Consider the following 25241-nt stretch of genomic DNA (forward strand, 5'->3'; position numbering starts at 1 on the left):
GGGTTTATCATAAATAGCTTTTATTATGTTGAGGTATGATCTTTCTATTTACACCTTGTTGAGAGCTTTTATCAAGGGTGTTGAATTTTGTCAAATGCTTTTTTGTATCAATTGATACGACTATGTCATTTTTATATCTCAATTTGTTTATGTGATGTATCACATTTATTGATTTGTGGATATTGTACCATCCTTGCATTCCTGGGATAAATCCTACTTTATCATGGTGTATGATCTTTCTGATTTACTGCTGGAGCCGATTTGCTACAATTTTGTTGAGGATTTTGGTATCTATGTTCATGAGGGATATTGGCCTATAATTCTCTTTCATTATATTGTCTTTATCTGGTTTTGGTATTAGGGTGATGCTGGCTTCATTGAAGGAGTTTGGAAGTGTTCCTTCCTCTTGAATTTTTTGGAATAGTCTGAGGAAGATAGGTTTTAGTTCTCCCTTGAATGTTTGGTAAAACTCTCCTGTGTAGCCATCTGGTCCTGGGCTTTTGTTTGCCAGAAGCTTTTTGATAACTGCTTCAATTTCTTCCATAGTTACTGGCCTATTGAGCTGTTTAGTTTTTTCCTGATTGAGTTTTGGAAGGTTATATTTTCCTAGGAATATGTCCATTTCCTCCAGGTTGTCCAGTTTGTTGGAATAGAGTTGTTCATAGTATTTTTTAACAATCCTTTGTATTTCGGTGGGGTTTGTTGTTATTTCACCTCTTTCATTTCTGATTTTGTTTATTTGGGTCCTCTCTCTTTGCTTCTTGGTGAGCCTGGCTAGAGGTTCATCAATCTTGTTTATCCTTTCAAAGAACCAACTCTTGGTTTTGTTGATCTTTTGTATTGTTTCTTAGGTCTCTATGTCATTTATCTCCACTCTGATCTTTATTATTTTCTTCCTTCTGCTTACACTGGGCTTTTCTAGTTGCTCTTTTTCTAATTCTTTGAGTTGTAGGGTTAGGTAATTTATTACCATTATTACTTGTTTTTTTGCAGTAGGCTTGTAGAGCTATGAACTTCCCTCTCAAAACTGCTTTCACTGTGTCCCATAAATTTTGGATTATTGTGTTATCATTGTCATTTGTTGCCATGATGTTTTTATTTCTTCCTTGATCTCTCTGGTAACCCAGTCATTGTTTAATAGCATGCTGTTTAGTCTCCATGTGTTTGATTTCCTTGGATTGTTTTTTTTTGTAGTTGATTTTCAGTTTTATGCCACTGTGATCTGAGAAGATGCTTGGTATGATTTCTATTTTCTTGAATTTGAAGAGACTTCGCCTATGTCCAACATATGGTCTATCTTTGAAAATGACCCATGCCCTCTTGAGAAGAATGTATATTCTGTGGCTTTGAGGTGAAATGTTCTGAAGATGTCAATTAATTCCATCTGGTCTATTGAGTCATCTAGGATTGATGTTTCTTCACTGATTTTTTGTTAGAGGATTTGTCCAATGGAGATTGTGGGGTATTAAAGTCTCTTACTATGATTGTATTGCTGTTAATCTATCCCTTGATATCCTCTAGGAGGGTTTTTTTTTTTGGTTCTTCTTCATTTCCTCTTGGTTCTTACTCATATTGTCAAATTAGTCTTCCATTATTTTCAGCCACTTATGACCATTTCTCTGAATTCTTTCTGACAGGTTGCTTGCCTCTATATTGTTTATTTCTCTTTCTGGTGATGCCTACTTTTCTTTTATGTGCAGGCTATTTCTTTGTCTCTTCATGGTCTCTCTTCTCAGGATGTCTGGTTATGTAGTTCTTTCTCCCCTGCATTGATTTAAAGGTTCAAAATACAACACATCCAGGTAAAACACAAGGCACTGAACAGAAATGTATTCATGATATTAATGACCTCCAATAACGGTGACCACCAGAGAAAGGCAAATTAGGCAATAGGAGAGAAAGAAGAAGAGTAAAAAGAAAAAGAAAAAGAGGAGTGTCAAAATGAAATTGGGAAAAGAAAAAGAAAAAAGAAGTAAGAGAGACAAGAACAAGACTGAGAGAGAAAAGGGGAACCAATTATATAAATGAGGAGAAAACTCCAGTAGAACAACCACTAATCCTAGCAAATTCGAGCAACAAGTACCTGGATATTAATACAGACTATACCACCAACTAATATTAAATGAGGCAAGGGAAAACAGAAGTAAAAAAAAAAAAAACCCAAAAAAAACACCAAACCAAACAAAAAAAGAATAGGCAAAAACAATCTCATAAGAATTTGATATGATCAACATTCAAGCAAACAACCAAAGGACAGAGAGAAAAACAATTGTTGAACAGTTATGACAGCAAAGAGAGTTGTGTATGGACTTGGGGCAAGGGATTGGAAATTAGGTATGTAAGTAGGGTGAAATTTTAGCAGGGGATAAACAGAAAGAATAGGGAAAATCTGAAGCAGGAAAGTGTTTAAATAGGACACCAAAAGGGAAAAGGTTAGGAAGAGAGTGATGGCATAAAGGTAGAATTGAGATAGGGTAAAACGATGCTAAAGGAAAGATGAAAATAGGATGTAGAACACTGATCCCAAAGTAAAATAGAGAAAATAAAATGACACTTTATATAAAAAAAAAAAAAAGGTAAAATAGTACTAGTAGTAGTAATACTGATTGAAAATAATAATTAAAAAGGTAAAATCAAGTGAGGAAAAAAGAAAAATTAGTTTAAGTAAAAGATGCAAATAAGGAAAATAAGTAAAAATAAAAAATGTGCAGTAGTGAAGGTCATTCACTTCCTCTATCGTTCTGTTTGGCAGGCCTGTTTCCCAGTCCGGATAGTATTGCACTTCCCTGCATTCCACTGCTCCTCAGTGTTGTAAGCCAGTCCAGATTTTTAAGCAGGTGGTGTCTTAATTTCTTGTATTACTTTATTTTTGATTACACAGAGTTAATTTTATTCAGCTCCTGGTGGCAGTGTTTCTGGATTGACTTCCGGGTCTCTCCAGCCTTCTTTTCTGTGGCACTCAATGCCGGTTTGTGGAGATGGGCTGCCTCAGAGCTGGCTCTCCTATAGTCACTCCCAGCTCTGATCCCCAGGTTCCAGAAAAACAACTTCCCCCTTCAGTCTCTCAGGGTATCCCCAACTGGGTGATCCTATGTATTTGGCTTAGTAATCAGAATTGGAAAAAGCCCAAGTGTGCGGACAGTGGGTCTGCGCGCAAGACTAAGCAACCTGCACTCCTGTGAAATTCTTAGACTGACCCTCCGAGTCAGGTTAAAATGGGTGCTTTTTAGAGATCCCTTCTGGGCACACAGTAGGTACTTTCCAAATGTACAGTCAGATGGATGCATATGGACACCAAGTTGCAACTTGCACAGGGCAGGGACAGAGCGAAGCTATGAGTGAACATAGAGGCATGTATCGATCTGTTTCAAACATTACATTGTAAGTTCAATGAAGCCAGGTCCTATTTCAGTTGGTATTCCCCAAGATGTAACTGATACATAGTAAGTGATCAGTACACTTCTTAGGAATTCATGCTTTCATTCATTCACTCATCAAATATTTACTGAGTGCCTCTGTGTGTAGTCACCATAAGAGGATGGGCAGGGGTGTGGCTATCTCTAAGCGTTTCAGACAGAGAACACTCAGCTGAGCTTTCAGCTCTTCTGAGTCACTCTGGAAGGCTTCCTGGAAGAGGCAGGTTTTCCCGAGTGTTAGGGGCAGAAATAGAATATTGGAGACTAGCTATTATGAGAAATACTAATCATGCTCTGTTAACGGTGATTGTTTTGTTCTGATTAAAGAAAGCATTCTAACCTGGCTGGGAGTTGTACACATCTCTCCTCCTCACCCCCTCCCATACACCACCACCTGGAAGTCAACCTTGGAATGTGGTACATTCTCATCTGTGATCATGGAAAGATGAACCACCTTGTTGTCCACAAGCAATTGAGTCCCAGAGGGGTACCCCAGCCCAAATTGCATGTAATCTGTAACCATTATACCCATTTTTATTCCTTTTGCCTACTTCCCCATGTAATTTTTGTCCTGCTCAATATAAGCAACTGGCTTATGGTGGGGTGGAGAGCAGATTTTTATGGATGACCTGCTGCTCTCCCATCCTGCCCGCGGTATTGGAAGAAACACTCATATATGATTCAACCCTGTCTCTGCTTAATTGGCTCAAGTAGTGACAGGCAGCCGGGATTGTCGTTTCAGAATGTGAAAGGCTACTTCAGGCTTGGCCCATAAAAACTTCCTAAAGCAATGTAATTTAGCTCCTCCATTGTACACTGAGCAGGGACAGAGCTAGGCTTTTTAAAAAGAAATTTCTTTATCGACTAAGGTGTTATATATGTGTCCTTATTTCCCCATTATCCCCCAGTCCCCCTACTCATGCCCTCACCCCCCCCCCCACCCCCCGTTGTCTGTGTCCATTGGTTAGGCTTATATGCATGCATACAAGTCCTCTGATTGGTCTCTTCCCCATACCCCCACCCTCCCCTATCTTCCCTCTGAGGTTTGATCGTCTGATCGATTCTTCTGTCTCTGGATCTGGTTTTTTTTTGTTTTGTTTTTTCAAATATCACTTCCTTTTTTTTTTTTTAAAAGTATATTTTATTGATTTTGTACAGAGAGGGAGAGAGATAGATAGAAATATCGATGAGAGTCATCGATCAGCTGCCTCTTGCACAGCCCCTACTGGGGATATATGCCCGCAACCAAGGTACATGCCCTTGACTGGAATCGAACCCGGGTCCCTTCAGTCCCCAAGCCAACGCTCTATCTATTGAGCCAAACCAGTTTCGGCTCTGGATCTGTTTTTGTTCATCAGTTTATGTTCATTATATTCCATAAATGAGATCATGTGATATTTATCTTTCTGGCTTATTTCACTTAGCATAATGGTCTCCAGCTTCATCCGTGCTGTTGCAAATGGTAAGAACTTTTTTTTTTTTTTAAACTACAGCAGAGTATTCCACTGTGTAGATGTATCATTGTTTTTGTTTTTAGAGAGAGTAGAGGGAGGGAGAGAGAAACATCAATGTGGGTCACACACATTGATTGCCCACACACATTGATTGCCTACCACATGCGTCCCTGGGGCTGAGAATCAAACTTGTAACTCAGGCACGTGCCCTTGACAGGGCATTGAACCTAAGACCCTTCTGTGTGCAGGCAGATGCCTTAACCACTGGCCAGGGCAAGCTAGGTTTTATGGGACATAAAGCATATGCAATTTGGAGGGCCCACTAAGAAAAAGAATACACAATTAGGCACTACAGATGTGAATATTTATTTAGAACAGAAATTACAAATTTTATAACTTGACAATTTCCAGAAAAACATTCTAGTTTTATTAACTGTTTGACATTATCTCTATATTGCTTTATTTACTTATTTGGGGAGAGAGGAGTGTAAATGTCTTTGTAATGATTTTGTATCTTTTTTTTATACATAGAGAACTGAAAGATTCAGCTTTTCCTCTTTCAGGGTTGATCAAAATCATTTTTAAATGAAAGGATGCAAAATAAAGTGTCCTCACCCACAGGTACATGAGCTGTAGTACGGCTATAAGTATATGCCCTACATAAAGCAGAATTCAGATTAATTCTATTCTGTAGGATTCCCATAAACAACAAGCACAGTGCCTTTGTAACTCTATAGGCTCCATTATCAAGTGTATCAAGTTGTGGACCGAATCTTTATATTTTTCATCAATATCTATCAAAATAAATTTCTTACAGCTTCACATATCTAATTATTGGACATTTTCCATAACCTACTCTCTGGCTCCATATTGCAGGAAGACGCCCTGTACCTGGTGCTACGAAAGCTCAAGACCATGTGACACAGTGCTAAGGACCTCGCTGGCCTTGGCAGGGCCCTGATGCTTCATCAGCTTCCTGGAACCCCAGCCCCTGCTGAGGAGGAAATGGAGAGGAAAAGTTCAGGAGGGACAATCAGCATGGGGCTCACGGCTCCTGGTCACACACAGCCCCCAGGTTTTTCTACTAGAACGTACTTTACAAGCCTCTTTTCAGGTTTTCTTCATTAAAACCCTCTCTGCTATCAGGTGGGTACTAGATTTATCGGGGTGATCACTTCATAAGTTCTGTAAATGTCAAATCACTATCTTGTACACCTGAAACTAACATATTGCATGTCAACTATAATGAAAAACTTATAAAAACTACCTCATGCTTGTCTGAAATTGTTTACAATTCAGCCAATTTAACTTCTATCTTGGAAAGCATTACAGTTCTCCAAAGTGAGGTTTATAAGTAATGTGACCCGCTATAACACCATTCACTTGGGTAATGCAGGCTAGGAGAGAAGGGTGCTGTCCAGACCTCCGTCAGTGCTGTCAGTCTCGCCTCCAGAAAGCACGTGCTCTATTTCAATTAGCCTACAAATTAAAAAATAGTTTTGAAATAATGTCTCGTGCCTACATTTTATTTTACTCTTCTTCATGCTCATCCCATAATTATGAATATTAGTTTTCCGGGGGCGGGGGGAGTCTATTCATAAACTAAAATATCTTTATTTCTTCAGTTAAAAAAACATTAAAAAAAACCCACCTGAGTCCTCTGATAACACATGCCAGAAAGTCACCATTTCAACTATAAGGAAGTAACAACACATAAGTACTATGAGCCCAAGACAATATCGGGGGGGAGGGGGATAATTATGTTAAACCTCTGTAATCAAAGATAAAGATTATTTTTAAGTACAAAATTATAATATTGTTTTTTGTTTTGAGTTGCTATTACCGGGGGGAAGGGGACCCTTCAAGGAATTGCACTCAGTGACACTACAGTATAGCAATATGGATAAAATCTTAAACTCAGCAAATGGCATTTAAGATTTTTTAAAGGTATTTTGCCTGAATAACAACATAATACCTCAACTTCCAATTAAAAATATAAACTTAGCCCCCTCTCACTTCTAACAAGGCCTTCTTTTAAAGGCAACTATCAAATACATGGTTAGACTGGATATGCCTTCACCCACAAACCCAAAGGGCCCGATGTGTGAAACCCAAGAGGCAGCAGAAAGGCTGACCCGGGGAACTGCTTCCTCCTCATTTCATGAAACACTGATCACCTTTGAGATGAAAACTTTGGCGGCAATGTGTAACCAGGACAGAGCAACAAGAGTTAAAGAACTCTACCTCGTGCTCCACACAACACTGAGATTATGAAAACAGATACTACTTGAAAGAAGGGGACATTACTAAAAATAGTCTTCCTGAGTTTTATGCTTCTAAGTAAGAAGCACATGGGTAAGCCTTTGTCTTTCCCATGCCATCCGCAAGTCTTCTGCTTTGTGTAGGACTGGGTGTAAGTGTAGATGCAGTTATTAGGCATATTCCCCAGAGCAGACTGTTTCTTTCCCCAGTACCTGAAGACAGCGTAAGCATCCTACCATTGCCACCACCGCCTTGAGCTTCAGGCTCTCACGTGTTGGGTGCGGACCTTTGCAAGCAAAATGTGACGTCCCAACCCTTTATTGCCTGCTACAGAGGATGCGAAGACTGTTCTCCGGAGTCTAGACGTGGTGTGCAAGACGCCTTCCCCAGCTCCGCAGTGTTTCTGTGGTTTCAGTTTGGGCTCTGCATCCTCATTGGCCACTTAAACCAAAAGGCTGGGTTCTGGAAATCAAGAAGTTGAGTCTGGCTTCAGACCCTCTGCAGACAAAAATTAAAACTGATTAGAATAAATTCACAACATGCTATATTATATATACTTACACTTTTCTTGATACTTAGTATAGAAAACAAACTTTGGATAACATTATGTTAAGATGAGAGCACATTAAACCTTGAAAACAAAGTTAAATTAACAGTGGAGCTTTACTTCAAACTCAATAAATAGTCATTAAACTTTAATACTATTAATCATCAAGGTTTACCATCAGATTAAACAAACATTTTATATACAGTGGCTTTCAGCAACCCCCTTTTCTGTGACCTAAAAAAATGGGAGAAAAATAAAGTACACCTATGAAAATCTACATTTCAATTAAGAGGTTGCCCTGTTGGGGAAAACCCACAAACAAGGATTGGAAAGAATGAACAGAAAGAATAGCAAAGGAAGTAACAGGTAATAAATTTCTTGTATTTGCAAATCAGAGATAGTTACTTTGAATGTTAGAATGTTTCAGCCACTTCTAACCTCAAATTATTTCAAGTCAGTCAAGTATTTAATATCAATATTGCATTAATTTTGAGAGAAGTAAAGCTTATCAGTAAATTTCTAATTCCATAACAATAAAATCCAATGCCAACTACCAGGTGAAATTCTAAAGTTTCTACCTAATGAACCTTATGTGTCCTTCAAGGTTCAAGTCAAATACTATGATCTCCTTTGGGGAGGCATGCATGACCTGCTAATCTGAAACAGATTAATCACTGCTCTGGATACCCATCCAATTTGTATGGGCAGTATTTCTTTTTCTAGAAGTCTCTGCCTTCTTAAAGCCCATAAAAACATGGACAACTACAAAAAGAAGAGTAATGACAAATACAGATATAAAATATTCAAGTTTAGATATCATGTTTAGCAACTTAATTTCTAAGCACCTGATGATTTAGAAGAGCAGATTGTATCCTAACTATTCCAACACAAGACAGAAGATGAAAACCAACTCGGTCATTTTGATATTTAAGAATCTTTGGATATTTTTCTTTTTAACAGATTCCTTTTCTAAGAACTTGAAATTCTGTATTTTAATTATACTAAAGTACTCTAACAAGCTTTATAAAATATGTCAGTGTGTACTTTTTAAAAGATTACAATAATCTAACTGGCCATTTTTGATGTTTTGAAGCATGTGGGTTGCTCTACTAATCTTGATCAAGATATTTAAGAGATGACAAAAATCTAATTTTTGAATTATATTTACAATGTATGTCACCAACAAACAAAATTATTTTTTTCTTTAACATATTGCACACTGTAACTGCTGTGCTCTTGTCAAACCAGAAAAAATGTAAACCCAAAGTATCATAAAATAAACTTAAACAGGAAGTTCATGAGACCTTGGGAAGGTGATATGTGGTTGTTTCCTCCTTTTTTCCTTCTTGTTCTTTTTCTTGATGTTTCATCTTTTGTCCTAGAAAACAAAAATCTATTAATGATTGCTTCAATAAGTCAGAGATACAAGGACTTCCTTTCATGTTTTTATTGATTTCAGAGAGGAAAGGAAAGGGAGAAACATCAAGGATGAGAATCACTGATCGGCTGCCTCCTGCACACCCTCTACTGGGGATTGAGCCTGCAACCTGGGAATGTGCCTCAGACCAGAATTGAACCTGGGACCCTTCAGTCTGCCGGCTGACACTCCATCCTCTGAGCCAAATTGGCTAATGCATAGACTTTATTTTTTCAGTAGTGATTATAGTCACATGGTTTGAAATTTAAAAGATAAAAAGTCCCCCTTTCACTCTGGTCATCCAGCTACCTAATTCTTCCCGAAGTCTACAACAAAGACTACAGATTTCTTATGTATATTTCAAAAACATTTGTATGTATTTGGAGAGTTTATTGTCCCAGAACCATCTGTTAGGAGGACTATCATTCTCCGCTGAATTATAATACCTTGGCACTTTTGTCAACTGCCATAAATGTAAGGGTTTATTCCTGAACTCATGTCTGTGTGCCCTTTCCTCTTATAACAATGCCAGTCATGGAATTTAGAACACTCAGTCCCCCTTTCCAGCATGACCTTATATTAACTAATTACAGCTGCAAAGACTATTTCCAAATAAGGTCACATTCTTAAGTTCTGGGTGAACATGAATTTGGGAGAGGATACCATTCAACTCACAACAGCATGAATACATTTATACTTGTTGTATCTTCCCCTTTTATCATAATAAAATTTCCTCATTGTCTCTAATATTTTTCAAAATCTAATTGTCCTACTTTGTTAATTTCATAAAATTAATTAAAAGGCAATCTATTTCTTTTCATATTCCAGAAGAGAATAGCGTATCTAAGAGTAATATGCAAATTAACCATCACTCCAACACACAAGATGGCCACCACAAGATGGCCAGCAGGAGAGGGCAGTTGGGAGGGACCAGGCCTGCAAGGGAGGGCAGTTGGGGGCAATAAAGCCTGCAGGGGAGGGCAGTTAGGGGTCACCAGGCCAGCAGAAGAGGAAAGTTGGGGGTGACCAGGCCTGCAGGGAAGGGCAGTTGGCCAGTACCAGGCCTGCAGGGGACGGCAGTTAGTGGTGACCAGGCCTGCAGGGGAGGGCAGTTAGGGGAAAACAGGCTGGCAGGGGAGCAGTTAAGCATCAATCAGGCTGGCAGGGAGTGGTTAGGGGGTGATCAGGCTAGCAGGCAGAAGCAGTTAGGGGCAAGTGGGAAGACAGGCAGGCAGGCAAGCACTTGGGAGCCTGCAGTCCTGGATTGTGAGAGGGATGTCTGACTGCCCGTTTAGAGCTGGGATTGGGCCTAAACGGGCAGTCAGACATCACTTGAGGGCCCCAGATTGGAGAGGGTGCAGGCTGGGCTGAGGGACACCCCATCCCCCCCAAGCACAAATTTCATGCACTGGGCCTCTAGTTATATATAATATCGGACTTCCCTATTCCCTGAAAAAAATCTTAAAAGAACTAGGTTTCCACTGCCTATCAATTTATTTTCAGGTAACATTTGCAATGTTTTCCATAAAGAGTAGTCTATGTTTTTTAAAAAAACTTTTTGAGTCAATCTCGGCAGTTTAGAGCCTATACCATTGTAATGTGTGGTTTCTCAACAAGTGTTCTATGTAGATTCTAGAGGAATCAATTCTTTATTGTTCATAACCATTCCTCACACGATAGAACATTTAACATTCTGGGCCCCTATCCACTAACTCTTTCCAATATTAAAAAAAAAAAGTATATATATGTATTGATTTTAGAAAGGAAGGGAGAGGGAGAGAAATTGAAACTTCAATGATGAGAGAGAACCACCTACCGACCACCTCCTGCATGCCCCACAGGGAATGGAACTGCCCCCTCCTGGTTCACAGTTGACGCTCAACCACTGAGCCATGCCAGTCTTCATGAAAATCCGATTCATACCCTCTCTGCATTTCCAAGTGTCCCTTGGAAAGGGGGGGGGATCACTTGAGGACCAATGTCATAGTAGTTAAGGTGAACTACAGGGAAGCGAGGGCGTGTGCTTAGCATCTCGTGCCACGGAGCCCGACACCAGCAGGGGCTGGGGCCCTCCTGTCTGTTCTGGCCCCTGTGCTCCAGAACCTCTACGACTCTGGGGAGACAGAAGATGAAGCAGAACAGAAAAGAATCAAAGAAAAGGGAAAACAAGAAGGGAGATGTGGGGACTCCAGTGGTGCTGGGGACAGAGCCCGCTCCCCCAGCTGGTCCTCCTGTTCGAGGCCAGAGAAAGAGGCCCCGAGCTTCTGCCCGGAGCTCAGAGAAGAGCTGCAATGTGCCCTCCTGTGAACCCACCGGAGCCCCTGCAGGCCGGCCCCTCCTGCTGCAGCTCCCTCTCCTCTGGACTCGAGGCTATGCTGGGTGTGCAGCCTGCCAAAAAGAGTTATATGAACTACAGGGTTTTGCAGGAGCAGATCAAAGAGAAAAAAAAAGGCAGCAAAGGAAGAAGAATGGCCCAGGACACAGATATTTTTTTCAAAAAAGAGGAAAGGGCAGGAAGACAGGAAATCCGAAAAAAAAAAGAGATCAGTCCCAGTATTCTGTCAAGTGGACAGATTGGACAGGTTGGAAAATTCAAAAAGGGACAATGATTCTGAACCCAGTGGATATTAAGAAAATAAATTCTTTCTGAGTGGCTAAGTGAAGTACTATCTGAAATGAAGAGAGGAAGGGGAAAGGGCCCCGTGCGAGACTCCCATGCTATTATTTATTTCAGATTTCATGGGCTGCTTTTTTAGAGAGAAAAATCAAATAGAAACAATAAAGCTTCTGGTTGCTGGGGGGAAAAGTAAACTACAGAGCCAGATTTCTTGGGTTTGAATACAGGTTCTGAGACATTGAAAAAGAGACAGACACCTAGTACAATTACTTGACTCCTCTGTATGTTTTCTTATCTGTAAAATCAGAATAGTACTAGTACTTATTTAATTACTGATTAAATAAGATTACCTGACACATGTAAAGTTCTTAGAACATCTCTGGTACATAGTAAATATTGGTAAATATTAGCAAATATTATTCCCTAAATTTGTCATTTCAATAATTTTTCTAGCACAGGATAACAGTTTTGAAATACTTTTTTCTCTATTAGTTCATTTTTTCCTTATTCCTCTTCCTATACTCCTTTTAAGTAGCTAGGCAGCTGTGAGCTCATTGATTTAGGAAGAAATAAACCAGGGTAGTAAATGGAAGGGAAAAAAAAAAGTCTTCCTGAACTTGATTTCTAAAAATGTAAGTAAGCCATTAGGGGACTAGAGAAGCTTCCACATGTAGATAACACGTTAGGAAAAAATACAACTGGTGAGAACAAGAATTTGTTTCCCCTCCCAACAACCTGAGTCCAAGTTGCAATAAAAACAGAAATTTCTCCAGACTAAGGGGAAGAAGATATTGTGGGGAAGTGCTGAGAGTACAGACACTGATAGATTCTAAAACGAAGGGCCCTGTGTCCTGACTTACAGAGCACTGGGGAAGCAGTAAAATCCCACAGAAATCGAAGGTGGGGGGTGGGGGAAGGAGGCTTGGGATCTAACCATGACTGGGAGAGGAGGTTATGCTGACCAGGCTTTAAACGGCCTTGCATTTAGTATCTGAATGGCAGTGAGGAAGCAGAATTATGCCAGGTCCTTGCATGTGACATGGAAGTAACAGAGAGAGCCACTATACCCGAAGGGACAGGCAGAGAGGAGTAAAGACATGTCGGTGCCAGACAGAATGATAGACATCCCAGAATATACCTGTATGAGCAGACAACACTGAGAGTATCTTCTCCCCATCCACGCCTTGGAAACATACAGACTGCCCCCCGCCTCCTCACCACTTCACTTCACCCCTGAAACTGAACTCAAAACTGGGAAGTAAGTTTTTAATCTGTCTGTAGTTTTCTGAGTTTTTTTTTTTTTTTTTAAGAAAAAGGACAGTATTGGGTTAGCTCCATGTTAACTATGCTGTTAAACACTTCCTCCCTTGTATCTCATTAAAATTCCATGTAGAGCTCACATGGTGTGTCTCAGTGGCTGGACACTGACCTATGAACCAGGAAGTCATGGTCTGATCCCCAGTCAGGGCATATGCCCGGGTTGTGAGCTCAATCCCCAGTGTGGAGTATGCAGGAGGCAGCGAATCAATTCTCTCCCTTTCCCTCTGGAATCAATAAAAATATATTTTTTAAAATTTCCTTGATTTTGTTTTAATTAATAAGGTACAGAATCCTATAACCAAATTTTATATTAAATTATTCAGTTACCTACTTTTCTTTCTTTTCTCTTTTTATTCCTTTTTGGTCCTCTTTTAGTATTAACTTCTCTGGTGGTAGAATCTAAAAGAATTAGATTTTAAAAGAATTAGAAATGGTCTAATTTATAATAGGCAAGCAAGAACATCTCTAGGGAAAAGAAATAAACTTCATGATCAAAGGATGGGAAATCTTTTTGTTATAGTAACGTTACATTAACTTCCTGTCAACAATAAAAAACAAATGTTAGAACTAGAAACCCTAAGAAAAACCAAACTATACAAGAAAGTCAGTTCCAATATGAAGTAATACTAACACATGGCATGGTTTTAAGCAAGTGATGAACTATCAATGCACTTGATATCATGACTGGAAACATTCTCCTTTGAGTCCCAGAAACCAGGACATTAGGTCCACGAAAGGGAATATAACCCTACCACACAATTTGACACTGCACTAACAATATTTATAGTGCGATAGTAATTTAAATGCTGATTAGTTTTGAACCTTTAAAGTGAGAACACGAACAAAAAAATAAATGAGTTACTTTTGGTTGTAGATCATACTATAAATATTAACAACTGAAAATAAAAAATATATATACAGCAGGGAGAAAAGATGGAGTAAAGAAAGGGTGGGAGTACCTATATAAAAGAGAGTAAAATAACTAACTAAAGTTGATGGAACAGAAAATAGAATTACAAGTATAATATTGATGCCAAATTAACTAATGGAAGAACTAATTATACTACGACTAGCCCACACTGAGAGGAAAGAATAGGTGAGACAAAGGAGTAATTTAATGTGAACTAATCATGGATATTACATAAAGCTGAATGTGGAGAACATTTGCTATAATTTGATTGCCTGGTATCTGATTCTCCTTTCTATGTTTGGTGAAGGTTCTTCTGTGTGCCTCCCACTGTCAGTGCTGAAAAGGCCAATACTAGCTTTTCCAGTTTCCTATGCAGCTGGGACATGGGCATGTGATCAGGCTCAGTCAATCACTGCCTAGGAGCTGGTGACACAAGAAGCAGAGATACTTAAGAATGAACTTTGCCGAAACCGGTTTGGCTCAATGGATAGAGCATCGGCCTGCAGACTGAAAGGTCCCGAGTTCGATTCCGGTCAAGGGCATGTACCTTGGTTGTGGGCACATCCCCAGTAGGGGGTGTGCAAGAGGCAGCTGATCGATGATTCTCTCTCATTGATGTTTCTAACTCTCTATCCCTCTCTCTTCCTCTCTGTAAAAAATCAATAAAATATATTTTTAAAAAAGAAAAAAAAGAATGAACTTTGTAGTGATGGCAGAAATACCCAGTGTCTAGTGGCTGCAGTGGCAGGGATGCCAGTGGCGGCATTTGGTGCCCATGGCCCTGCAGGCTGAGGGATCCAGGTATAGGAATGGCAGTGGTCACAGTGTCTCCTTGGCAGACTGAGCTCTGTGCAGCTAAACCACTTTGCCTGTGGTTTTAGCTGCAAAGTTTCACTTTGTTCCTATCCAGAGTCAGAGATTAATTCTCTAACTTCTTGGCAATTCTGTGGTTACTCAATGTCCTCTCATGCTTTCCCCATTTAAACCAGCCAGAGCTGTTTCCCTTACTTACAACCAAGAACTCCTACTAGCCAACTGATAAATCGAGAAATAGAAGTGAAAGCATGTTACTTAAGAATAAGAAACCCAAATGTCAACAGTGGTTATTTAGCACATTCAATTCCTTTAGCTTATAATAAACCTTCCTGAATACTACTCCCCTGGCTTTTGTCTAGAAAATACCCCCTCTCCCTCCAATTCTCAATTTAGATAGAATTTCCTCTTAAAGTCTTTCCTGGTCTCCTTAACTCATGTAAACCAAGTCACAGCTCTCACCTATATTGTAATGAACTATTGGTCTTTATTGTCCAACAAAATAAAAGTTTCTTGGCTGATGGGGTCATGGCCTGTTGACCATTATGCCTGGAGCACAGTGAAGTATTCTCAATAAACGTTTGTTGAATAAACAGAAGTTATAAAGGATTTTAATACTTTTTCTCTAAATAATTTAACTTATAAACAAAAAACCCTAACAGGGTGATAAACACACCGTTAATACTTGAATCTGTCTCGCTTTCAGAAGACGAAGAAGAAGAGGGAAACACACGGTCATCTGAAGAGTAAGATGTTGATCTATGTTGGTGTTTCTGGCTTTGCTCTTTTTCCCCCGTTTGTTTGTGTTTGCCTTAGATTGATATCAAATATGACACAATTAGTCTCTCACATATTAGCAACAAATGAAAGAGAAACAAATAATTTATAGAACGTATGTGAAATTGCTGGAAAGTCATTAAAGTGAGAAAAGCTCCTACCTTCATTTCTGCTGGTCCTGGCATCTTCAGGACTGGTGTGTGGGGACTTCTTACTCATGTCTACAGAGCCTGCCTGCCATGGCTGTAACACCAAAATATTGACAAGTCATTAGAGAATGTAAAAGCAAAATAATGGCTTTTGGAACAAAGAAAATAGAAACCACATTTTAAATTCTTTCTGAATGGAAAGAGGGTCAGGTGTTAGTCATTCATAAAGTAGTTTTATATTTCTATTAAATGATAACCATTCATATCCCTAATTTGCATATCTGCCATCAAAACAAAAGTCAAGTATGTATTTCCATAACCTTGGCAAAAATCTCATACAGATTTTATCAAAATAAGGACCCTGTTTTATTTTTAGAAAAATATATTTTATTGATTTTACACAGAGAGGAATTGAGAGGGACAGAGAGTCAGAAACATTGATGAGAGAGAATAATCGATCAGCTGCCTCCTGCACACCCCCCACTGGGGATGTGCCTGCAACCAAGGTACATGCCCTTGGAATTGAACCCGGGACCTTTCAGTCCGCAGGCCGACGCTCTATCCACTGAGCCAAACCGGTCCCGGCAGGACCCTGTTTTAGTTGAATTTTGCTTTGTAATCTACAAGAACAAGAATGTAGTATTGCTGTGGTGATACTATGGATTACATTAGTCAAACTGGTTTTCTTCATTAATGAAAGGAAACACCAACTGTTACAGACTGAACTTTTCCAGTTAATTCGTGCAAAAGTCATTTACTATTGAAGCTCTAAACCCAATATGACTGAATTTAGAGAGAGTTTTCAGGAGGTGAAGTTAAATAAGGTCATAGCAGTGCACCCTTAATTGATAGGACTGATGGCTTTCTAAGAGAAAAGAGATACACCCTCCCCCCCCCCCCCCCCCCCCCCACACACACACAGGAGCAACACAAGTAGAAAAGGCCATGTGAGGATGCACAAAAAGGAGGCCAGGAAGAGTTCTCTGTAAGCCAGGAAGAGTTCTCTCCAGAAACCAACTCTGCTGGAACTTGATCTTGGACTTTCCAACCTCCAGAGCTGTGAGAAAATAAATTCCTGCTGTTTGAAAGCCGTGCAGCCTGTGGAACTGTAGCATTGTGGCAGCACAAGCAGACTAACAGACTGAGGAAGGACGGCTGCGATTGTGGCTGCCCTTCAGAACCCGGTGTTCTCCCTGGCACCTGCAGCCCACCATTCCGATCTCCTCAGGCTTCATGTTTCCCTCCCACCCTTAACCCAGGCCATCTTAGGATGAAGCTTTTGATGTTCCTCTCTATCACTATTCCTAAACTTTAATACACATAAAAAAGACAAAGAAGCTTTAAAAAGGCAATTCCTGTGCTCCACACCCAGAGATCTTCACTAGAACATCTGGAGGGAGACCTCGAGCAATTCAAGAAGCCGTGACACCACACTTTGAGAAGCAGTGCTCTCTTAGAAATCTCACCTAGTCACACTATTTCAATGAATATATTACTTTATTTGTCCAGCTCTTCAATCCCTCATCTCTAATAAACACTTTCCTTGGGACATCTATTATCACTCTGCTCTTTAAAGTAAAACTAAGCTCTTTGGAGACTTTTTCCTAATACATGCATTCATACACCTAATTTATTTACTAAGCCCCCAATCCAGTACTAGAAATATAGTGGTGAACAAAACAGACCAGATTTCTACATCCACAGAGCTTATATTCTAGCTTCAGGAGGAGAAGCCAAATGATTTCTACGGGTAATTGTTAGGAAGAAAGTAAAGAGGTGCTATAATGGAAGTGCCCTGCTGGGCAGGAATGTCTGCTTCTAAATAGGTGACCTGAGATTTGACCTGAGATTTGAAAGATGAGAACCATCCAACCATGTGAAAGAAAAAACTTGTAGGAAAAAAACTTTTGATCAGATGGAAGATAAGTTCAAAGGCCTTGAGGTGGAACAAGTTTAGCATTTTTTTGATATTCAGAAAGATGGAAAGTCAGTCTCAAGCACTGTCTTCAAAGGGGAATGGTATGCACTGAGCTAAGAGGTAGACATGGACCAGGCAATGTAAAAGTATAAAACCGGGCACGGGTTTGGATGGATGGCAGGCCTGTCCCCCTGGGTCTCTCATATGCCCTGTGCCAGAGCAAACTGTGGCCTCCAACCATTGCCCAGCCTCTTCCCATAGGCTGCTGGCATTGAAGCAGGTTGCACAGGGGGAAGCAAAAAAAAAAAAAAAAAAATTATATAAATAAAATCAACTTTATGTTAAGGAGTTGAGATTTCATCCTAAGTATTATACTAGAGGCCCAGTGCATGATTCGGGACCTCTGGCTCCTAACCACTCACCTGCCTGCCTGATTGCCCCTAACCACTCTGCCTCAGCCCCTGTACCCAGGACCCAGGCTTCCCTCCCTCTTGCCGGCCACAGGCACCCGGAACCCATGGCAGTGCCATCCGGGTCCCAGCTCTGTCAGGAAGGACATCAGGGAAGAAGACATCTGGTCTATCTGGTCTAATTAGCATATTACCCTTTTATTAGTATAGATTAATATAGATAGTGGGAAGCGACTAGAGGCTTTTAAGCAGGGGAGTGTCAAGATATGACATATAACAAAACACAGTCATATGATTAAAAACACAAACCAAATTTTAAAAATCACTACCAAAACAGATGTCAAGGAGCTTATACCCTATGTTTTCTTTTCTTTTTAAAAAAAATATATTTTATTGATTTTTTACAGAGAGGAAGAGAGAGGGATAGAGAATTAGAAACATTGATGAGAGAGAAACATTGATTAGCTGTTTCTTGCACACCCACTACTGGGCAATGTGCCCACAACCAAGGTACATGCCCTTGACCGGAACTGAACCCGGAACCTTTCAGTCCGTAGGCCGACGCTCTATCCACTGAGGCAAACTCGTTTTGGCTCCATATATTTTCTTAAAGTCTTATAGTTTCAGGTCTTATATTTAAGCTTTAATCGATTTTTGTGTCTGTCCAGTTTTCCCATTCCCATTTACTGAAGAAGTACTTCCTTCCCCATTGTGATTTTGGTACCCTCGTCAAGGATATGTTGACTATATATGTATGAGTTTATTTCTGGGCACTCTATTCTGTTTTATTGGCCTATGTTTTTTTTTGTTGTTTGTTTTTTAATGTCTGGAACAATTTTTGGTTATCACAACTTGGAATCTTGTCACAATTTAAGTTGCTACTTGGAATCTAGTAGTTAAGAGGCTAGGGATATAGCTAAATATCCTAAAATGCACAGGAAAGTTCTTCACAATTAAAATAATCCAGTCCCGCCCTGACTGGTTTGGTTCAGTGGATAGAGTGTCGGTCTGTGGACTGAAGGTTCCCAGGTTCGATTCCAGTCAAGGGCATTTATCATGGTTGTGGGTACAACCCTGGTAGGGGGTGTGTAAGGAGGCAGCTGATCGATGTTTCTAACTCTCTATCCCTCTTCCTTCCTCTCTGTAAATAAATAAATAAATAAATAAAATCAATAAAATATGTTAAAAAAAATAAAATAATCCAGCCCCAATGACAAAATTGAGAAAGTCTGTTCTAGCCCAAACTGCCAAAATCTCTTACTTGAAGTACTGTTAACAGCCAATAACTGGGTCTCCTGATTTTACTTTTATTCAGTCTCTCTTCCACAAAGCACAGCTATATGATCTTTTAAAAACAATTTTACAAACTGATGAACAAAATAGATCCAGAGACACAGAAGCATGGAACAGACTGACAAATCTCAGAGGGAAGGCGAGGGGGGCAGTGGCGGTTTTGGGAAGAGATTAACTGAAGAATTTACATGCATACATGCGTAACCCATGGACACAGACAATAGTGTGGTGAAGGCCTGGGTGGGGGGCAGGTACGGGGCTGAGGAGATTAATGGGGACGATGGAAAGGGGGACATCTGTAATATTTTCAGCAATAAAGATAAAAGAAAAAATAACAACTTTAATTGAATTATAATTGACATACAATATTATATCATGAGTAGGGGACATTCAGCCTTTCACCATTAAGCATGTTAGCTCTAGGTTTTGTAGATTCCTTTTATCAGAGTTCCTAGTTTGTTATTTATTCATTTGTTTGTTTTTGGAACACTGATATGAACACAGGTACATATTTTATGTAACTTAAGTACACATTCTATTTGTTTGCTCTCTATAAACAGAGATAATTTTTAAGACAGAAAGCAAAGTAAAGAGCCCTAGCTGGTTTGGTTCAGTGGCTAGAGCACTGACCTGTGGATGGAAGGGTCCTGGATTTGATTCCAGCCAAGGACACATGGTCGGGTTGCAGGCCCCATCCCCACTAGGGGGCATGCAGGAGGCAGCCAATCAATGATTCTCATTCTTTTTTTTTCCTTCTTCTTAAGCAAAATGGCTGCACTCTCTTATTCTTGATGTTTCTATCTCTCCCTTTCTAAAATCACACACACACACACACACACACACACACACACACACACAGAGACACACACACGTAGTGAATGCCATCTCCTGGAGAGACTATCAAGACCATATCAAATGTTACCACCACCTCTCCTCACTCTTCACCATCTCACTACCATTTTAGCAATGTAGCCTCTTTGATGGAGATGGGAGCAGGGGTGCTGAATTGCAGGTGCAAAGAAACTTATTTGGGAAGCACAAGCCAGGCCAGAAGCTCCAGCTACTGAGTCCTTTATGAAGCAAGTGACACTGCTAGTTCTCTGGATTACAAACAGTAGTCATTTCTACAGCTTTTAAAGAACCAACCACTTCTAGATGGATTAGACTCTGTTTGGGACTCCAAATATGATTTTCCTCAAGTTGGTTGAGTTTCTTTTTTTTTTTTTTCTTTTTTTTTTTTTTTAAAGAACACAGCTGAATCTGTTGTGTTCATGGTGCTGAGTTTTTAAAATCATCAATATTGAATTTTGCCAAGTGTTTGTTTTTTTTGCAGCTATTAATAGAAACATGTAGTTTTTCTTATGTAGTCTGTTAATATGGTAAGATATATTATTTTCAATTGTTGAACCTGCCTTGAATTCCTGGGTTAAATGTTAGTCACAAAGTGTTTTTCTTTGACACACTGCTGGATTCAATTTGCTAATTTTATTTTATTTTTTTAGAATTTTTTTTGCATCTTTGTTTATGAGGGACACTGATTTGGTTTTCAGTTTTTTTTTTAAATCTGGCTTTGGTTTTTTTAAATCTGGTTTTTTAAAATCTGGTTTTGGTATACCAAAAACGTTTGGTATCAGGAAACGTTAGGTTACTAAAATGAATTGGGAAGTTTCCCTTCCTCTTCTATTCTCTGAATAGCTTGCGTAGAATGACTATTACTTTGTCTTAGAAATAGTAATTAATTTCACTGGTGAATTTAACCAAATGTTTGGTTAAGTTTGCCAGTGAAACTACATGGCACTGGAGAGTTTTTCTTTTTGGTATAGAACTACTCAGCTTATCTCTTGCTTCTTGGGTGAATTTTGGTAGTTTTGATGGCGATCCATTTCATCTAAGTATAAAGTTGTTTGTAGAATCCTCTTATTGTGCTTTTAATGTCCAACATGATCAGTAAAGACACCTCCTGTTAGAGCATGTATGTTATAGAAATGACCAAGTACAATGGTCGGCAAACTCATTGATCAACAGAGCCAACTATCAACAGCACAACGATTGACATTTCTTTGAGAACCACATTTTTTAAACTTAAACTTCTTCTAACGCCACTTCTTCAAAATAGACTCGCCCAGGCCATGGTATTTTGTGGAAGAGCCACACGCAAGGGACCAAAGAACCACATGTGGCTCGCGAGCCGCGGTTTGCGGTCCACAGACTTAGTACAATCAAATACAAGACAAAGCAGAGAAAGGACGTACCTGCAGCAGTACTAGCCTCAAGCCTTGTTACCACTGACTTTCAATTCCATATTCAGTCAGATACCGAGTCCTTTTGGTTTGTCCTTGCAAATTCCTCCTAAGCCCAATACTGCTTGGCACAGCCCTTTAAGACCCCTCATCTACCTACCTAAAATATTCCACCTGTCACCTACTGAGTCTCACTGCCTTTCTCCACATCCTTCACATTGCTGCCAGACTTATCATCTTCTTCTTCTTCTTCTTCTTCTTCTTCTTCTTCTTCTTCTTCTTCTTCTTCTTTTTAAATATATTTTATTGATTTTTTTTTTACAGAGAGGAAGGGAGAGAGATAGAGAGCTAGAAACGCCGATGAGAGAGAAACATCGACCGGCTGCCTCTTGCACAACCCCCACCGGGGATGTGCCTGCAACCAACATACATGCCCTTGACCGAATCGAACCCGGGACCCCCCAGTCCGCAGACCGACGCTCTACCACTGAGCCAAACCGGTTTCGGCCAGACTTATCTTCTTATACTCCAATGTTTCCACACTGCCTACAAGATAAAGACCCTTCACATCTGGCTTAGTCTTGCCTTTTGAATTGCAGTTCATCTTATGTCTCTAGATAACTCTTTTTTAAATATATTTTATTGATTTTTTTTTTTTTTTACAGCGAGGAAGAGAGAGTGATAGAGTTAGAAACATCGATGAGAGAGAATCATTGATCAGCTGCCTCTTGCACGCCCCCCACTGGGGATGTGCCCGCAACCAAGGTACATGCCTTTGACTGGAATGGAACCTGAGACCTTTCAGTCCGCAGGCCGACGCTCTATCCACTGAGCCACACCAGTTTCGGCTCATGCTATGTCTCTAAATCAGGTGTTTTTAACACGTAGGCTTCGGAGGAGAGGGCTGCAATCATTCTGTCTTATACAAACTGCTCAAGTGTTTGCTGAGAACAAACATGCGCGCACGCCAGCGGTAGCCGGTGATAACAATAATGACATGCAGGGGAAGAAGGTTGATGAATGAGGACTGGGTGAGAAGTACCTAACGAAGCATCAAGTACATTTTGAGGGTGTGAAATCTGTATTACTGAACTCAGAGCTTAGATACCTGATAAAAATGGAACGCTCAAGGGCCAGTGTGGACAGCTCTGAAAAAGTGTGTAGACAATGGCTAACTTTTCAGAAACAGGAACTTTCTAGAGAGCATCTGGAAAAAAAAGAATTCCTCATGAAAAACAGCTAGAAGGGAGATGCCCAGGTGTATGGGAAAGAGAAAGTGGTAACAGCATCAGTTTTGGGTTAGCTGCCCAGGAGATTCACATTTCAACTCCATCACACCCAGCTGTCACTGCAAGCAAATTACGTCAATTCTCTGTGCCTCGGTATTCTCATCGGTATCTCATTATGGAGTGGTGCGGTGATGAAATAAAATACGTGTAAAACGCTTAGGTCAATGTCTTATTCTTAAGGGACTCTTTCCTTAATTGTTTATTTAATAAGAGGAGAGATTAGGAAGGGACCCTGCACCGAGATGGGTGGTCCTTGGGAGAGATTTTCATGCAAAGTGGAAAGATTCAGAAGCAGCCACAAAGAGTAGGTTCCCAAAGGGAGTTGGAGGAAAGAACATTTCCGGGGGGCGGAGGTGGGGGTGTCTGCGGGCCCTCAAAATGGGAGGCAGAGCAAGACCTGAGAACAGGGTCAGACCAAGGTCACACCTTGCCGAGTTCAGCAGGACCTCCGATAACGTGGTGTTACTCAACCTGGTTTGGTTGACGAGATGCCCTGGGAATGGTGCTGGTTAATATCAGCCTATGCTACAATGACTTTCCTGATACTAGTTTTGCTTCAAGTCGCAGAAACCACCCACAATATTGAGGATTTACTACTATAGATATGACAAGCCAATGACTATGAGTAAGAAACGCTTACCAGAAAGGGCTCATCTCCTGGGGGGGAACCCTGAGTGCTGGGCGCAGCCTGACTTGGGAATGAGAGGCCCACCATCATGGCTTTGACCTTAGAGGCCTGCTGGAGAGGGAGGTAGGGGAAAGGGAGAAAGAAAATGCCCGCGCGGCCTCTGCCCGGCCACACTTACTGAAAACTGCAGGGGAAACGACCGTCCTGGGCCGGCTCCAGCCGGGCCGAGGGTGCAGAGGAAAGAGGGGAGCTGATGCCCGACGCTGGACCACGAGCTACTGAGCGGGGTGGGCGGGGCGGGGCCTCCACGCATGCGTGCACACGCCAGCCGCCGGAAACGTTCTGTCCACGACACAGATAGGGGCGGGGCCCACGTGGCTCTTCCGGCGCAGGGCCTGCAGCCGGGCCTGCAGCCAGGCCTGTGGGCCAGGGGTTGGCTTAATGTTGCCCGGAATCTCAAATCGCGGGGCCAAATTCTATAACAGAGTGTCAACAAATGGCAGCATTTACCCCCCGGAATTTGTTAGAGATTTCATTTCAGGTTCTGTTACAAGATTGTGGCCACGTGGCCAAGTTTTCCGGGATTTGTGTGTGTTTTTTTTGTGTAGATTAATTTGCCTAGATTTGATACTAATAAGATATTGAGACCGTCTGGTAATGTGGTTTTTGCTCCATGAATTGGAGTCTTCCCTGTGGTTCCTGTGAAGTCTTCCAGTCTTCGTGCTGTTCTGCACATGTCCTTTTACATTTAACCTACCAGCTTTTGTTGCCGTTTTAGTTTATTTTTCATAATGGGTCCTAGGATAATTTGTTTTTTTTTGTATTTGATCCGTCTGCTCATTCAGCTGAACCTTTGTATTCTTTTGGATTTTATAGGTAAGAATCTATCTGTAAATATCAATTTTGGATCCCCCCCCCCCCCAAAAAAAAAAAAAAAAAAGAATTTCAGTACAACATTGTATAGTAGCATCAGGGGTAGTTCTTTCCAGAAGTTATTTGGATTGCCTATTATGTGTTGTTCATGTTTCTTGAAGGTTTCTGGTAGATAACCTTTTTTAAAAATGTAGACAGTAGGGGGTAAGTAGTTAGGAATAATTTTTAAAAGTTATCTGGGGGTCGCCGAGACCGGTGTGGCTCAATGGATAGAGCGTCGGCTTGGGGACTTAGGGGACCCAGGTTCGATTCTGGTCCTACCCTCCCCTCCAAAGCCTACGTGTTAAAAACACCTGGTTTAGAGACATAACATGAGCCGAGACCGGTTTGGCTCAGTGGATAGAGCATCAGCCTGTGGACTGAAAGGTCTCAGGTTCGATTCTGGTCAGGGACATGTACCTTGGTTGCGGGCATATCCCCAGTGGGGGGTGTGCAGGTGGCAGCTGGTCGATGACTCTCTCTCATAGATGTTTCTAGCTCTCTCCCTTCCTCTCTGTACAAAATCAATAATATATATATATTTTTAAAAAGTTATCTGGGGGTCATATTGGCAGAACTGGGTGGGAGATTAGATGGAGACAGTGAGGAAGGAATCTAGATCAGTGTCCAAACTTCTCATTCGGATGGTGAAGTCATTATCTGGGGTAGAATGCACAGAGGATTCGCGTGGAGAGAGTGGGCAGATTTCCGGTTCAGTTATACTAGGGGTGTCGAACTCAATCAGAGAAGGGGCCAAAATCTAAAATCCAGCCTAAATCGCGGGCCGAATGGTTTACTGAACAGTCATAAACTGACAATGTCATAAACTGACAGCGGAGTGCAGTGATGACAGCGCGGTGCGGGCCACA

General features: G+C 40.7%; 1 protein-coding gene across 3 annotated transcripts; it reads right to left on the minus strand.

Moving 5' to 3' along the window:
- Positions 1-5243: 5243 nt before the first annotated feature.
- On the minus strand, positions 5244-24644 carry LOC311612546 (uncharacterized protein). Of its 3 annotated transcripts, XR_014793304.1 has the most exons (7): positions 23639-24644; positions 15695-15776; positions 15433-15567; positions 13365-13432; positions 8984-9057; positions 7345-7630; positions 5244-6349 (listed from the first exon to the last, which is right to left on the minus strand). XR_014793304.1 is itself a non-coding variant. In XM_084865576.1 (6 exons), the coding sequence occupies exons 2-6, from the start codon at positions 15716-15718 to the stop codon at positions 7602-7604; spliced, it is 330 nt and encodes a 109-aa protein (XP_084721702.1). In that variant the 5' UTR covers positions 15719-15776; positions 23639-24644; the 3' UTR covers positions 5244-7601. The 3 variants fall into 3 exon arrangements, 2 of the variants coding, with proteins under 2 accessions (XP_084721702.1, XP_084721701.1); XM_084865576.1 differs by having other exon boundaries at positions 5244-7630; XM_084865575.1 differs by lacking the exon at positions 23639-24644 and having other exon boundaries at positions 5244-7630; positions 15695-16966.
- Between the last annotated feature and the right edge of the window lie 597 nt (positions 24645-25241).

Source organism: Pipistrellus hanaki, assembly GCF_964339955.1.
Source record: "Pipistrellus hanaki genome assembly, chromosome: 18".
In the NCBI taxonomy this organism is placed as follows: Eukaryota; Metazoa; Chordata; class Mammalia; order Chiroptera; family Vespertilionidae; genus Pipistrellus; species Pipistrellus hanaki.